Below are 14,786 nucleotides of genomic sequence, written 5' to 3'. Positions count from 1 at the left end.
AATATCAAAGGTTGGCATGGACTCAAAGCAAGTGGAGTTGCCGGACATTGCTGGTGAGGATGCAGCAGAGTATAACCACTTTGAAAGGAGTTTGACAGTTTCTTATGAAGTTATGCATACACTTACATGTGTCCCAGAACTACCTAAGAGAAATGAAAACATATGCCCATGCAAATACCTATATGTAAATATTTATAGCAGCTTTATTCATAAACACTAAAAACTATAACTGAAATGTTCACCACTTGGTGAATAGATAAGCAAATTGTGGTACATCCATACAACAGAATATTACTCAGCAATAAATAAAAAGAACAGACTATTGATATAAGCAACAGCATGAATGAAACTCAAAACCATTAACCTGAGTGAAAGTAGACACAGATTCCTTTCATATTTAGTGGAACTCATCTCTAGCACACCCCAGAATATAAAGAGGAAAAAAATCCTTCTATGGGAAATAAGTCATTAGGAAACTAAAATCACTTATAAAACAAGTCATAGTATACCAAACTGTTACGGTGATCATTTAGGAATAACTGGCGATTTTACGTAAGAATTTTTAAACAACAAAATATGTCTGACATTCCACTAGGCTGGAGAAAGCCCGGTGTCAGAGAGCAGCAGATCATAGGATTCATTCAGATAGCTCAGTAAGTGAAGTATGTTTATGGAAAGAAAAGGATACCGAATGCAAAGGTTTATTTATTTCATGACAAAGGATAATGAATGGCATGCACCTCTTTTGTGGGACTCTTCACTCAATTCACTTACAAGTGAAATGTCACTTTCACTATTAAATGTACTTGAAAATAAAACTCTTAATCTTAGTTGCAGATATGAACTTTGGACAGCTACAGTCTAAACTCCTTTGGAAGGGTTTGAGGCACAGGGAGGCAAAGTGACTTGCCCAAGGTCATAGAGTTTGGGAATTAGAAGGCATATGGATTATGAGCCAAAATGGGACCCATAAAGCCAAACATATTTTAAGGTTCCTAAATATCTTATAATACACGGAAACTGTTATAGAAATCACAACCTAACTGAATAATGTTATTTTAAGACAGTAAACTACAACTACCTTTGGGCTTTTCTCTAACATTTAACTGACCTTTTGTTTACATGATGCTTTGTAGGTACATCAACAATTGTGCACTCACTGAACTACAATTTCAGTCATTGTCAAAATAAGTCAAGAACTAAATGGATGTTACTTACAAAGGTGACAAACTATGGGTGAAAAAGATTATTTGTGTACCTTCGATGGTAAGTCACATATGAAATAGACCATATAAGCAAATGGCTTAACTACTTCAAAGCATTTGCCTCATCCCTGTTGATGCTCTAGTTCAAAAGATAATTGTATCTAATTGGACAAGAAATCTGTATCAAAAAAAAAATTTAAAAAAAAAAAGAAATCTGTATCAGTTCTGCCCAGTGTATCTACTCCTCAGGCATAGAAATCAATAATATAATAGTTTCTGCCCTCGATGCTCTCAAAATACTGACATTCATTGTGTCCTCAATCAAGACCCCTAGATGCTGAAATGTAGATTTGTAAAAAATCTTTGAGATCATGCAATCCAAGCCATCATTCATAGATGGCCAACTCGGTAACTGTGCACAATGGTTGAACAGCGATCAGATATTTGCAGTGCCATCCCAGACTTCTCTAACTTCAGGTTTCTGGAATAACACAGTTGAGCTATATTTTCAAGTATTATCCAGTTTCTGAATATCTGTTACTCTGAATATGAAGTGCTGCTTTTTATATATCTCTGATCTACCAAGAGAAACATTTTAAAGGCAAGTTGCAACCAAAACGAGAAAGAACCTTGTTCCTTTTTTTTTTTTTTTAAGATTTATTTGAGAGAGAGAGAGAGAGAGAGAGCATGCACACCAGGGGAGGGGCACACAGGAACAGAGAGACAAAGAGAATCTCAAGCAGACCATCTGCGCTAAGCGCAGAGCCCGATGCAGGGCGCAGTGTCATAACCCCAAGATCAGGACCCAAGCCAAAACCAAGAGTTGGGTGCTCAACCAACTGTGCCCCCCAGGCGCACCCCTCTTGTTACTGTCTTTCAAACTTCAGAAAACAAATGCCACCTGAGTGCCCTCTTATTAACAAGTTTCAGTTTGGCTTATACTGTTAACCAGTAATGAAAAGGGTTCACACCCTTAGTTATGCACAGGGCAAACACTGTCTAGGTATTTTACTCTTCGTCACCTCTTTCCATGTCATACGAACTAAATGGCTAGAGTTTTTTTGCTCTAAAATCTAACTACTCATATTGAGTTAATTCTGCATAAAGGATAATGGAATCGGCAGTTTCTTCTTTTACAGTACTATACGTCTGGTATATGCTGTAGGTTGCTTACAAAGATGATTCCGCATTCGTGTTACCCATACCTATATATATATAGACGGCTGGAGGAAGGGTGAGGTGCCAGCCATTTCCTTCCTAAACGGGTGCTAAAGAATGCAAAGTCGGTCGACTTTGTGCACAGCTTTGTGGAAAGTGCTGGAATGGCAAAAGTGGAAAGGGCAGCAGGAGAGAGAGAGGATACTGGGTAACTACGGCTACAGTCAAGAAGTTTTAAAGAAGTTGGAATCAATAAGCCAAATTTGAAAGACTCAAAGAATACAGCTTGGCAAATCAGAGCCTAAAGGCAGCTCTCAGGGTTGCAGAAAAACTTCTGGCTGTGACCAAGCTTCGCCTGCAGCTGATGCGGCCTCTCATCCTTCATGCTTCGGTTATGCCTCCCAAACTGCCCGCACAGCACCAGGGTATCTGCTCTGTTGGAAGCAAAGGGAAACATGTAGGGGAGAGAACCTGGGCACACTGTGCTCCCTCCCATATTACCGTGCCTCAGAGGGAAGGACGGAAGGCAGACCTGCAACACTTCTTCGTGCTCTATGTCTAGGCAGCACCAAGACTTATAAGTATCTAGATACCCATGCTCAGCATGTCACATCTTAAGGGAATCACTGTAAAAAGGGTTTCTACGTGTGGAGGACAGAAATATATTGGCCTCAGGGCGCCTGGGTGGCTCAGTTGGTTAAGCAGCTGCCTTCGGCTCAGGTCATGGTTCTGGGGTCCTGGGATGGAGCCCCACATCGGGCTCCCTGCTTGGCGGGAAGCCTGCTTCTCCCTCTCCCACTCCCCCTGCCTGTGTTCCCTTTCTCGCTGTCTCTCTCTCTCTATTAAATAAATGAATAAAATATATATAAAAAAAAAGAAATGTATTGGCCTCTTGGGCACCTGGGTGGCTCAGTCGGTTAAGCTTCTGACTCTTGATTTCGGCTCAGGTCATGGTCTCAGGGTCCTAGGATCGAGCCCCATGCGTGGGCTCCATGCTCAGCAAGGGGTCTGCTTGAGGTTCTTGTTCCCTCTCCCTTTGCCCCTCCCCCACCCCACTCTCTCTTGCTCGTGGGCTCTCTCTCTCTCTCTCAAATAAATAAAATCTTCAAAAAAAAGAAAGAAATGTCTTGGTCTCTGACCACAGCACTTGGGATTAAATGATTAGTATCTTTTCTTATTTCAATTCAAACATTTTAATTTAATTTTCGAAAACACTGAAAGGCTTTACCACCAATGCTCTTGTACGTAAAATGTTCCTAAATGCACTAATATAGCCACATGTAGCTCTTGGGCATTTGAGATGTGGATAGCCCATATTAAGATAGGCTGGAAATGTAAAATACACACCAGATTTTGAAGTCTTAGTACAAAAAGAAAATAAAATATATCACTGACAATTCTTAGATAGATTCTTTGTTGAAATAATATTTTGACTATATTGGGTAAATCAAATGTATTATTAAATTAATTTTAGCAGCTTCTTCTGCTTTTTAAAGTATGACAACTAAAACATTTAAATTACCTATGTGGCTCCTATTACATTTCTACTGAACAGTACTTTCCTAAAGTCTGTGATCCTAAGCCTGTTTTCAAGTGGTATTTTCCTGACTTCAAATGTACTGTATTAAGTCCCAATAAAAGCTGCATGGCTTCACCTGTCCCTTTTAATGTCAGCAAAACCCACTAGTTTTATCATTATCAGATACTTTCATTTCATTCATTCTTATCACACATAGTTACTGAACACTTACTATGTGCTGAATCCTGGGCTAGACACTGAGGATGTAGTGAACCGAAGCAGACAGGGACCCTGTTTTCTAAGAGCCTCAGTCAAGGGTAGAAGGCAGGCTTCAATCATATAAATCACACCGATGAACATTTAATGTCCAGCAGAGCTAAGGACCCTGAAGAGAAGAACACTTGTGCCAGAAGCAGCAATGGGATCCGAAGGATGGGAGGAGTTATCTTAAAGGGTAAGCAGAGGCAGCCACAACAGAGGCCACGACAATTGCCCACAGGAAGGAAGAAGGATCATGGGCCTGAGAGCTGGGACAGAGGAAGAGAGGAGTCTAAGATTAGGCTGTAGAAGGAAACACTCAGAATCTTGTAGGTAACATAAAGGTGTGAATTCTAAGACATATGCAAAGCCTTTTAAGGGCTTTAGGAGGAAATAATAAGTTCATATTTACATTTGAAAATGGTAACTTGCTACAGAAATACCAATAATATTTCCAAGTAAGAAAGATTCTATTGCTGAAATAATTAACAATGGAAGGTGGTTCCCACTGCTCCTTTAATTAGTTGTCATTAGCCTGAAAGTTAAAGAGCTCTTATGTCTTCTAGATTAATTTACTGGGGATAACTCTAGTTCCTAAAAGAGACAGAGCCATTTAAGGGGTTGTTTTGTGAAGTCTTGTCACACAGAACACGGGTTTCACAAATAGCCTATTTAAAACAAAACTTTTGGGGTGCCTGGGTGGCTCAGTCGTTAGGCGCCTGCCTTCGGCTCAGGTCATGGTCCCAGGGTCCTGGGTTCGAGTCCCACATCGGGCTCCCTGCTCGGCAGGAAGCCTGCTTCTCCCTCTCCCACTCCCCCTGCTTGTGTTCCTGCTCTCGCTATCTCTCTCTCTGTCAAATAAATGAATAAAATCTTAAAAAAAAAAAAAAAAAAAACTTCTAAGACTTGGCTTCCCCAAGTGCCTTCTTCATGTCAGTTATCAGTTATACCCACATGTCAAAGGTCTAAAACAACTTCCATGGGAAAGCATCCTCATTCTGGGTATACCCATTAAATCAGATTCCTTCTCTGTTCAATATAATGGGAATTGCTGAATGGATTAGTGACCATCCCAACAAGCAAAACAACATGAAAATAATACTCTCCTGCTGAGCTTTGTTTCTCTGAACTTGTGTTTTGTTAGATTTCTTTCATTTCTTCTGAAGTCTAGGATAAAACACCATGCAGAAAATAACTCTGAGAAGTCATTAGAAAAGTTCTGTTGCTCTTATCATTCAAACATGTGGCCCGCACAACAGAGAAAGCGGCCCCTCCATCCCCACCCTCAGTCGAACACATGTATGTCCAACTAGAATGGTTAAAAAAAAAATCCAAGATTTAAAAATAACGTTTTTTCAACGTGTTTTCCCCTTAGACATTCAATCTTTAAAGTTACAAAGATTAAAGAGACAGTTTTGTTACTACTAAATTAATTGGAAAAGTAGTAAAAACCTAAGGAAACTCCAGGTCTGATACACACTCAGGTGGAAGACATCTCACATTCCAACCTTCTCTCGTCCATGTGATGGATGAAGATGCTAACCTGTTCAACATCCCCAGCAAGTTGGAGGGGCAACTTGGAACAGAAACTGCCTTTACTGCATCGCAATCAAACCAGGATGTTTTAATATTAAATGTCAAACAAAAGGTTCTGGAAAGATTTTATTATAATAAAAATATTTAACGATAATAATAATGCCATCGATGATCATTGTTAACATTGAAGGAGTATTTATTTAGTGCTCAGGCTTTGGGCAAACTACGCATGTATTAACTCATATAATCCCTATGACAAATACTTCACCAGCCAAGTCCAGTTAGGCTAGAGAGGTCAAGTTACCTGTGTTAAGTCACTCAACTACTAGTGATGGAGCCAGACCACAAGCCCAGGCTCTGGTATGCCCTTAGCCAATTTCTTCATTTATCTAGCCTGAACATGAAGAGAGGAAATCGAATATACTCCCCCCTCGTGAGAAACCAGGTTTCTAGAGAAACTACTATAGAATCCTAGAATTTTATAGATAGAAGTGTCTTCAGAGTCGGGGATGATACTGAATACACTACGTCTTAAACATTCAAATTTAGCCCCCAAACACTTGAGAGTCCAGTTTGGAAGTGTTCATGCTGGTTCACCTGATAAACCTATGCTTGAAGTCACTAGCTGCATAAAAGCTAATCAAACTGTCATGTAAAACAAGGTTGAATGAGGACATCACATCTCAGCTCATGAGTTGTGGCAATTATCTCTGAAATTATTATACATTCAGAATTTGTTGCTGCTTCCTTTCTGCTCCACGGTACATTCATCAGTAATTTTATTAGTTACATTTATGCTATATTTTAATTTCCATTTACCCGTCTTTCTCTTGCCACTTGCCCCCAAGGTCAAGAACCATATCTTTTTCAAATTTATTCTTCTACAACCCCCCAAAATGACTTAATATAAAGTAGACCCCTAATAAATGTTTGAATCATCACATAAAATGTTTTATGAATTCTCATTCAATTCCAATGTTAATCAATGTGAATTGTTTTAATAATGGTTAGATGTTAATATTAATTTCTTATAGTAACATCTGCATAAATTTTTGTATATGGAACAGTACTTAAAAGTGCAAGGTTTGAGGTTGAGGTTGATCTATTTGGGTTCAAATCCCAGCTCGCCACTCATGAGCTCTGTGACCTGGGTAAGTTATTTTAACCCTCTTTTCCTCAACTCTCTCAAGTGAAAGCTGAGGATAATAATTATACCTCCTCCATAGAGTTGCCTAAAGGTTAAAAGAGTCCATTTATATAAAAAGTATGACATATACATATGACACATACATTTATATAAAAAGTACGACATACTTAATATATGCCTCCACCAATGTTCCCACCATCACCATCATCAAAACAACATCTTCATTATCACCACTGTCTGCCTACTGGTACCCAGCATAATACCCGGTATATAGCAGGCTCTCAACAAATGTTGAACTGATTTAAGTTCTTAAAAATATATAATTGTTTCCTTAACCTAAAATGTGCACAGACGACTTCTCACTCGTGTATATACTTGTACATCTCTATAGACAGAAATGTCAGCGTCAAGGACAGATTTTACATATAATTGATTTAATTTTATTTAAAGGAAATGAACAAGGATGGAAAACTTTCAAATTGGTTAGATTAGCAAAACACAAAATCAGCAGCACCACTAGAGGGAGCTTTATTCAAAGATTGCCAACAATAACCCAGCCACTAGCAGGATTTCTGTCTGCTCACTGAGTCAACTGGGCTTCTGGAAGGATCATTCATAAGAAAGAGAGAGAGAAATAGACTTTCTTGAAACTAGTTAAAAAAAAAAATTGAAGAAGGGAAAATATTCTCTTTATTTCAGTCAGCATGCAATGATAAATATATGTAGATTCTATCCTAAAATCAGAAAGGACTTTAGAGAGGAGCTCAATATTCCCCCTTTCCAAAAAGGAGAGCAACCAGCCGATTTTTGGTCCATTCTAACAATGAAGTTACCTGCGTCTTCGCCCCTGTGCTGTACAGACCAGCAGTCCTTCCCATGGCGGCAGCACTTGGTATGCAGAAGAAAAATGAAGGAATCACATTGCTGAGGCCATGGGCCAAAAATTCCTACAAGATTGATAATAAGAGAATATACTACTTAATCACAATCAACTTTTGGAGACCACAGGGACATCCTGTCAAAGGATGAGGCTCGTTTGTATTCAATTTCTATGCTCCCCATTTGTTGTGACTTAACCATTATTTAAAAAAAAAAAAAAAATAGCTAACTTTTATTGAGTGCTTACAACAAGCCAGAAACTGTTCTAAGCATTTAATGCTCATAACCACCTTCTACGGAAATACTCCCACCACTCCACCAATGACCTCCACAATGCTAAATCCAGTGGTTATCTCTTACCTACCTGACCTAAAAGTGGACTCTGAGATAGTTGCTCACTTCCTCCTCCTTAAAGGTTCCTTCTAGGTCCTCCTAGGACCTCACACCCTCCTGTTTTCCTCCTACCTCCCTGGCCACCACTTCTCCGTTTTCTTTATGGTTCTTTCTCATCTAACCAATCACAAATATTGGACCACTTCTCTCTGTGATCTTAGCTACCCAAATACACATTGACAACTCTCAAATTTACATCTCTAGCCTGGGCCACTCTTCTGTACTTCAGACTCATACGGCCAACCTGCTACTTAGCATCTCCATGTGGATGGCTGACAGGTATCCCAAACTTAACCAAAACGGGTTATTGCTCTCTACCATCCCCAACCGGGTCCTCCCACATTCTTCCCCACCTCAAGTTCCAGTTGCTTAGACCAAAAGCATTAGAGATATTTTTTACTCCTTCCCCTTTTCCCAGAGGGTATCCGCATCCAATCCAGAATCCATCTACTTCTCATCTCTTGTACTGTTATATCCGGGTCCAAGTCATCAAATGTCACCTGGATTATTGCAAAAGCCTCCTGATGTTTTCCTGCGTCTGCTGTTGCCAGTAAACAAAACAGGCAAACATCCCTGCCCTCAGAGAGCTAGCACTCTAGTGAGAAAATGCTGACACTAAACAAGATTAATATGAAAAGCAAAGCAGAGAAGGGAGTGGAAAAATCTGCGTTTAGGATTTTAGTTTACCAAGAAAGGCCTCCCTGAGAAGGGAACATTTGAATAAAAGAGGCATGCAGATATCTGAGAGAACAGAGTTCTTGGCAAAGAGGGCATCAAGTACAAATGTCCTGAGTCAGAAACATGATTAGTGGGGCCAAGGTAAAGCAAGGCAGTAAGTGTGGCAAAGACAGAGTGTAAAGGGATATGAGATCACATAGGACAGGGATGGTGGCAGGTCGTGTAGGGCCTGTAAGCTTTGGAAAAGAGGCATTTTATCTGCACATGATGGGAAGCCACTGGGAGGGTTTGAGATGAGGAACGACATGGTCTGTCGTATACCATTGCATCCCTTGTTCCTAGACCAGTGTCTGGGACATGGTAGAGCTCAATACACGTCTGTTAAATGAATAAATCTGTGTTTTTTTGTTTTTTTTTTTTTTCACAGATAACAAAACGGGGCACAGAACCAATTAAGGGCACATAGTGTCAGAGTGAGATTTAGACACAGGTAATAGGCCGTTCATAACCACTATTCCACATCTACCTCTGCAGAACTGTGCAGACATGTAGGGCCACAGGATTGAAATAAGAAACTAGCAGAAGTCAATTCAGAAATATAATCAGTAAAATTTTCATTCTTTGGTATTCTTAGAATAAACCCTTGCACCCTTTAGTTTTTTACTAACACAAATAAGTAATACTAGTGTTATTTTTACTTTGAAATCCATGATTTTTAAAAGTCAGCATGCAATGATAAATATATGTAGATTCTATCCTAAAATCAGAAAGGACTTCAAGATGTCCCTCTCCCTATGGAAAAAAAAAAAAAATGTATATTATAAACCAACCCATGAAGGCCAGATTTTCAGCTTTCTATGAATGATTTAGAGATTTTTGTTTTGTTCTACCCATTCTTGCTATACACTTAGGAAAGTTATATTTCTCATAAGTTCAACATTCTCAGGGTCTGGTAGTACGAAGTACCATGACACAACAGCCGTGGAGGGGGGCTGAGGCGTACTCCACCTGGTTGTCATCAACTGAATATTTGTATTTTTTGGCAGATCCTTGAGCCAGAGCCAGGGAGGCCACATAGCCGACGAGTGCCACTCCAAAAGCTTCAGTGATTACTGCAGAGAGGACATTCATCGGGGGAGCTCTAGGTGGAGGGATTCTATGGAAAGAAAGACCATACTGAAGTCATCAATTTTCATGTAATTTCTGTAGCAACTTGCACTGAGTTCAACTGTGGTAATGACTACGAAGTTTACACAGAAAAAGTGAAACACTCATGTGAAAACCAGGCAGCCTTGCAGTTAGAAGTGCTTTGTTTTCAATATTATTTAGCAGAAAGGCAAAATCACAATGATCGCCACAGAGACGGGCTCCATGCGTCCATCGGCATTTACGCCCAGGTTACGCTACAGAACTCTGACTCGACAAAAATTTCCTGTATCAGAACAAAAGCAAATCTCGAGTGTTCTTTCATTCAAACCTTTCCAAATACGTATTTGGCAGGCATTAAAAACTGTACTTCCTGCGCTGAGTACTACAGTGTTGTATGCAAACAATGGTTTACTGTGAGCTACAATTCTTGAGCTAATCCCTAAATGGGCCATTGAGTTCATAATCTTAATTATGTTTTTAACTCAATCCTTTCACAGTACACTTAACTATGCATCACATATGTTAAGAAAAATGTCTGTAAAGGCTCCATCTACCCTCTGTTGCAAAATACAGTTCCCCAGTTTTAAAGAAGTGTTTAAAATACTTCTTTCAACTAATACCCAGCCATTGTCTCCTTGTCTTTTGAAAACCACTTGAGCCAAGGGACCTTGTTTATTTATCCCTGATGATGCTTTGGAGGACTTACTTCTCCTCCAAAAACAAACAAACAAAAAATCCCTCTGGGGAAAAAGTAGAAGAAAAAGGGAAGATAAATCATGTTGACTTAATATCAGCAAGAAAGTGGAATGTTCAGCCCTCTCAATTAGCTGTTTCATTTAATCGTCCACACAACCCCACCCTGAGTACCACTCGTGCACTCTACGGTGGAGAGAACATTTTAAGAAAGTTTAGGTAAGGCATCTAAATCACAAAGTGAGTGGTAGAGCTGGGGTTCACTGTCTCTTTTCAATGCCACACTCTTTCTATAATTCCTTCAGAGAATGGGTCTGGAAAGGTCACTCAAAATAAAGGAGAATTAAGGCAGGTGGGGGAGAGGCATGATTTATTTTATCCACTTACTAAAGTTTACACCCAAGAGAAATTGATTTGTAACATTACAGGCCCTAAAATATCTTAATATGATATACAAGAATGCTGCCATTTCAAAGTATAAGAACTTTTGTTTCATAAAAATTGAGCTTGCCTAATTATTAATAACAATAAGCTGACCTAGTCAATAAATTGACTTCTGAAGGTGGAAAAGTAGAGAACCCTAAAGAAAACCCAAGTTGATTTAAATAATAACCATTAGCCTGCATCTACATAAAGGTTAAAGGTTAAAGACAGATTTTTTTAATTATCTAATTTATTTAATTATCTTTTCAACCTCTACTGTTCCTCCATTTTAATGTAATTAGAAACCAAAATTTGGGACTGGAAGATAAAAATATAGAGGAAACAACTGTAACTTTGCCCCACATTCATAAATACCAGTATATATACAGCCCATTAGGAGGGAATAACCCTATGGACACCCCTCTCTTCCCTAAGATGTCTTTGTGTTCCTTCAGGCTATATTTGCCTCAATGTTTTGCCCTTTTAGGGTGAACACTTCTTGTTAACCTTCCTCTTAGGGTCCAGAGGACGGCTTTGAGAAAACCATACCCTCTGCTCTACTTCTACCCTCTCTCACCATTATACACCACCCAGGCCTATGGGGTAGCTATTTCAGATGATGCTTGTGTGCTTTTAGTACGTTTTAAGTGAAATAAAAATAGTCATAAGAATACATGAATGGAATAGGGAACAATAAATCTCAGAGCATGACTATAATTTGAAAATTCAATGCCCTCCTTTTTTTCCCAAATAATATCTTTGTAAATAATTTCCAAATCTTTTACCTGAAGCAATGCTGTATAAAATAGTTGTCAGCTTCCCTACTAATAGGTAAACAGTTTAAGAAGTTACTCTTTCTCCATAGGTGTATTGTTTGTTTCTATCATTTTCAAATAGAAATTAATTAGAATTTGTCCTATAGAGGGCCTTTGAAAGAAATTAAATCCATAGCCACCTACTCCAAGACCTTTCCTCCATCAAAAACAAACAAACAAACACAAAAGAAAGAAAGAAAAAGACTACATTACCCTTCTGGAATATGACCAACTACTTCTAATCCATATGTGATTTCCATATTGGTACAATAACAAGCAAATGATGCAGCAATAATCTGTGTGGTTCCATTTGAAAAAAGAAAAAGAAAATTATTACTGGCCTCTCAAACACCTTGAAACTATTTCTAAAAGTAAACATTGTTTATGCGTCCCATGATTGTCAAGAGTAATGTAGCAGTTGCACAGACTTTTAAAAATTAAGAAAATCTTAAGAATCAAAAAAATGCCTCTGAAATTTGAGCACACTTGCTTTACAGTCTCAAAAATCAAATGGCCTCCCAATAATATGGTTTTTCTAATATCCTTCCCAAACTGTCAATCCAATTGTGACTGATTTTGAAGGGGCACAGAATAGAATATAGGAGTGTATGTGTGTGTGTACAGATATTACAACCAACCTAAATACTTGTCTCCTGGAACATGAAGGAATGCTTTATAACACAGCACGACTTCCCTCTATGATGCCAACTTTTCAAGAGTTTGAGATGTTGCATTAATATACCTATATAGGTTAGTAACCAATGATGATTTACAGTCTCCTTGTAATTTTGAATTTTGAGCTTTTACTATTTCTTGAAGTAAAATACACTAGTTAATAATATGCTGGACTCACTGTTTTTAAAATTACCTCCATGGAGTCTCAGGTTCCCTATGCTCTATATGACCTATGATAGGCAAGTTCAGGTGTTCTCTGCCTGTATACATCATCACCTTTAAAAGGTATGTTCAGAACCCGGTTCAGTCTCTGTTATTCTAGCCATGCCACCCCCATGTTTTCTATCCATTTTCACATTCTCTTTTCATTCTTCTTGTAATTTTAGTAGGTACTGGAAATTTCACATGGTTACGGTATCAGTTTGGTATTAGCTTGTAACTACTTATATACTATACTTTTTTTGTTAAAAAGAGACATACCAATTATCTATTTAAAGTACAAATTTACCGGGCGCCTGGGTGGCTCAGTTGGTTGGGCGACTGCCTTCGGCTCAGGTCATGATCCTGGAATCCCTGGATCGAGTCCCGCATCGGGCTCCCTGCTCGGCAGGGAGTCTGCTTCTCCCTCTGACCCTCCCCCCTCTCATGTGCTCTCTCTCACTCTCTCTCTCAAATAAATAAATAAAATCTTTAAAAAAATAAATAAATAAAGTACAAATTTACCATACACATGACAGAAAAAAAAGGTATAACAAAATCACATTAGCAAATTAAGACATATTTAGCAATTAATGCCCAATAATATTATTTTGTAGGGATTTTTCCTATCTGTGTATTTCTGTTCTCTGTAATGATATTTAACTGAATTTACAGAGGGCTTTAAAACATCAAATAGACTTAAAAAGCAAAACAGCCTTGAGGATTTTTTTAAAAGGCAACAAAACTGCACAGGTTATATTGTTAAACTTAATAAATATTGTGATATAATAGTGTTATCTGATGAAGAATAAGTAGTTAAAAGTTCAGGTTATTAGAATCAGAAGCATTAACATATTCAAAAATTCCTCAGATGATTAATAAATTTTAATTGTTAATAATTTCCATGAAATATTTATATCAGGTCAGAAAATACTGTGAGCTGTAAAAGAAAATATGCCATAGCCACAAAATATTGGTTCCTTATTGAAAATGGAAGAATATGCGATGTTCAATACCTATAGTCAATATTAAAATTAACTAATTTAAGCCACTGATTGGCTTTCAGACAATGTCTTATTTCCTCACTATATCTCTTTGCCAAAATTAAACTTCCTTTATCAGCTGAATCATTGGTGCCTCTTCAATATTATTTTAATATTACATATGTGTATAAGGCCAGCACTGACCTTAGACTTGGGCAACAGGGGATCCCAGTCCAGGCAGGCCCAGTGCTTTAGGCAGTTCTAATCTGGTCCTCCTCTAACTGTAGTGCTCCCCATAAAATGAGAGCTTTGTAAGGGTGAGGGGATGTGCACAACTCACCGGTACTCATCTTTCTGGACCACACTTTGGATACTCAGGAATCTACAGTTTCCTGCTCCAATGGCCCCAAGCCTGTTCCCCCCAGGTTCATCCTCCCAGTGTGACCCATGAAGAGGTCTGGGGACAGTTTTGGTGATGAAAGAGTAAGGATGTGTTTGGAGCTTGGATACTGGGGCAGGAATAGCCACACATATACATACGAATCCCCTTGTAGGTGAGACAGAGCTGGAGTAGGAAGAGAAAGGTCAGGCCAAGGAGTGGGCTCTCCCCATGCTGCCTCATTCTGGCAGAACTCAAACAATGGAGAATTCTCTATTCTGACCTTTCAAGGTAATCACTAAGGTTTTTTAGTCAATATAGGAAAACAGAACCTGTTTTTTGTTTGTTTGTTTTTTGGGTTTCTTTGGAGAGAGAGCGCACGCAAGCGGGGTGGGGAAGGAGGAGCAGGGGGAGAGGGAGAGAGAGAATCTTAGGTAGGCTCCATGTCCAACATGGAGTCCTACATGGGGCTCAAACTCACAACGCTGGGATCATGACCTGAGCTGAAATCAGGAGTCAGATGCTTAACCAACTGAACTACCTAGGCACCCCAGAACATGTTTTATTTAACACTTTGATCTATAACTTTTAAGTATTGGGGCCTGCATTAGTATTTTTACCTTAGATCTTGCAAATATTAGGGGCAACCTTGTATAAGAATTACCTCTCCTTTTTTTTATAAGGATAAAGGATAATTC

The 14,786-nt window shown here is 38.8% G+C and overlaps 1 protein-coding gene across 1 annotated transcript in view; it reads right to left on the bottom strand.

The window, feature by feature from the left end:
* SLC26A7 (solute carrier family 26 member 7) overlaps nucleotides 1–14,786 on the bottom strand; it is a 106,362-nt gene that overhangs the window by 29,245 nt on the left and 62,331 nt on the right. Inside the window, exons 6-8 of the mRNA XM_035011506.1 lie at nucleotides 12,067–12,149; nucleotides 9,782–9,929; nucleotides 7,657–7,770 (exon numbers count right to left, since the gene is read on the bottom strand). Of these exons, the coding sequence (XP_034867397.1) occupies nucleotides 7,657–7,770; nucleotides 9,782–9,929; nucleotides 12,067–12,149 (345 nt within the window). The remainder of the gene's footprint in view (nucleotides 1–7,656; nucleotides 7,771–9,781; nucleotides 9,930–12,066; nucleotides 12,150–14,786) is intronic.

This window comes from Mirounga leonina, unplaced genomic scaffold (assembly GCF_011800145.1).
Source record: "Mirounga leonina isolate KUSES-001 unplaced genomic scaffold, KU_Mleo_1.0 Mir_165, whole genome shotgun sequence".
Lineage (NCBI taxonomy): Eukaryota > Metazoa > Chordata > Mammalia > Carnivora > Phocidae > Mirounga > Mirounga leonina.
Note: the sequence above shows the minus strand (reverse complement) of the source record. Positions and strands in the feature narration are given on the sequence as shown.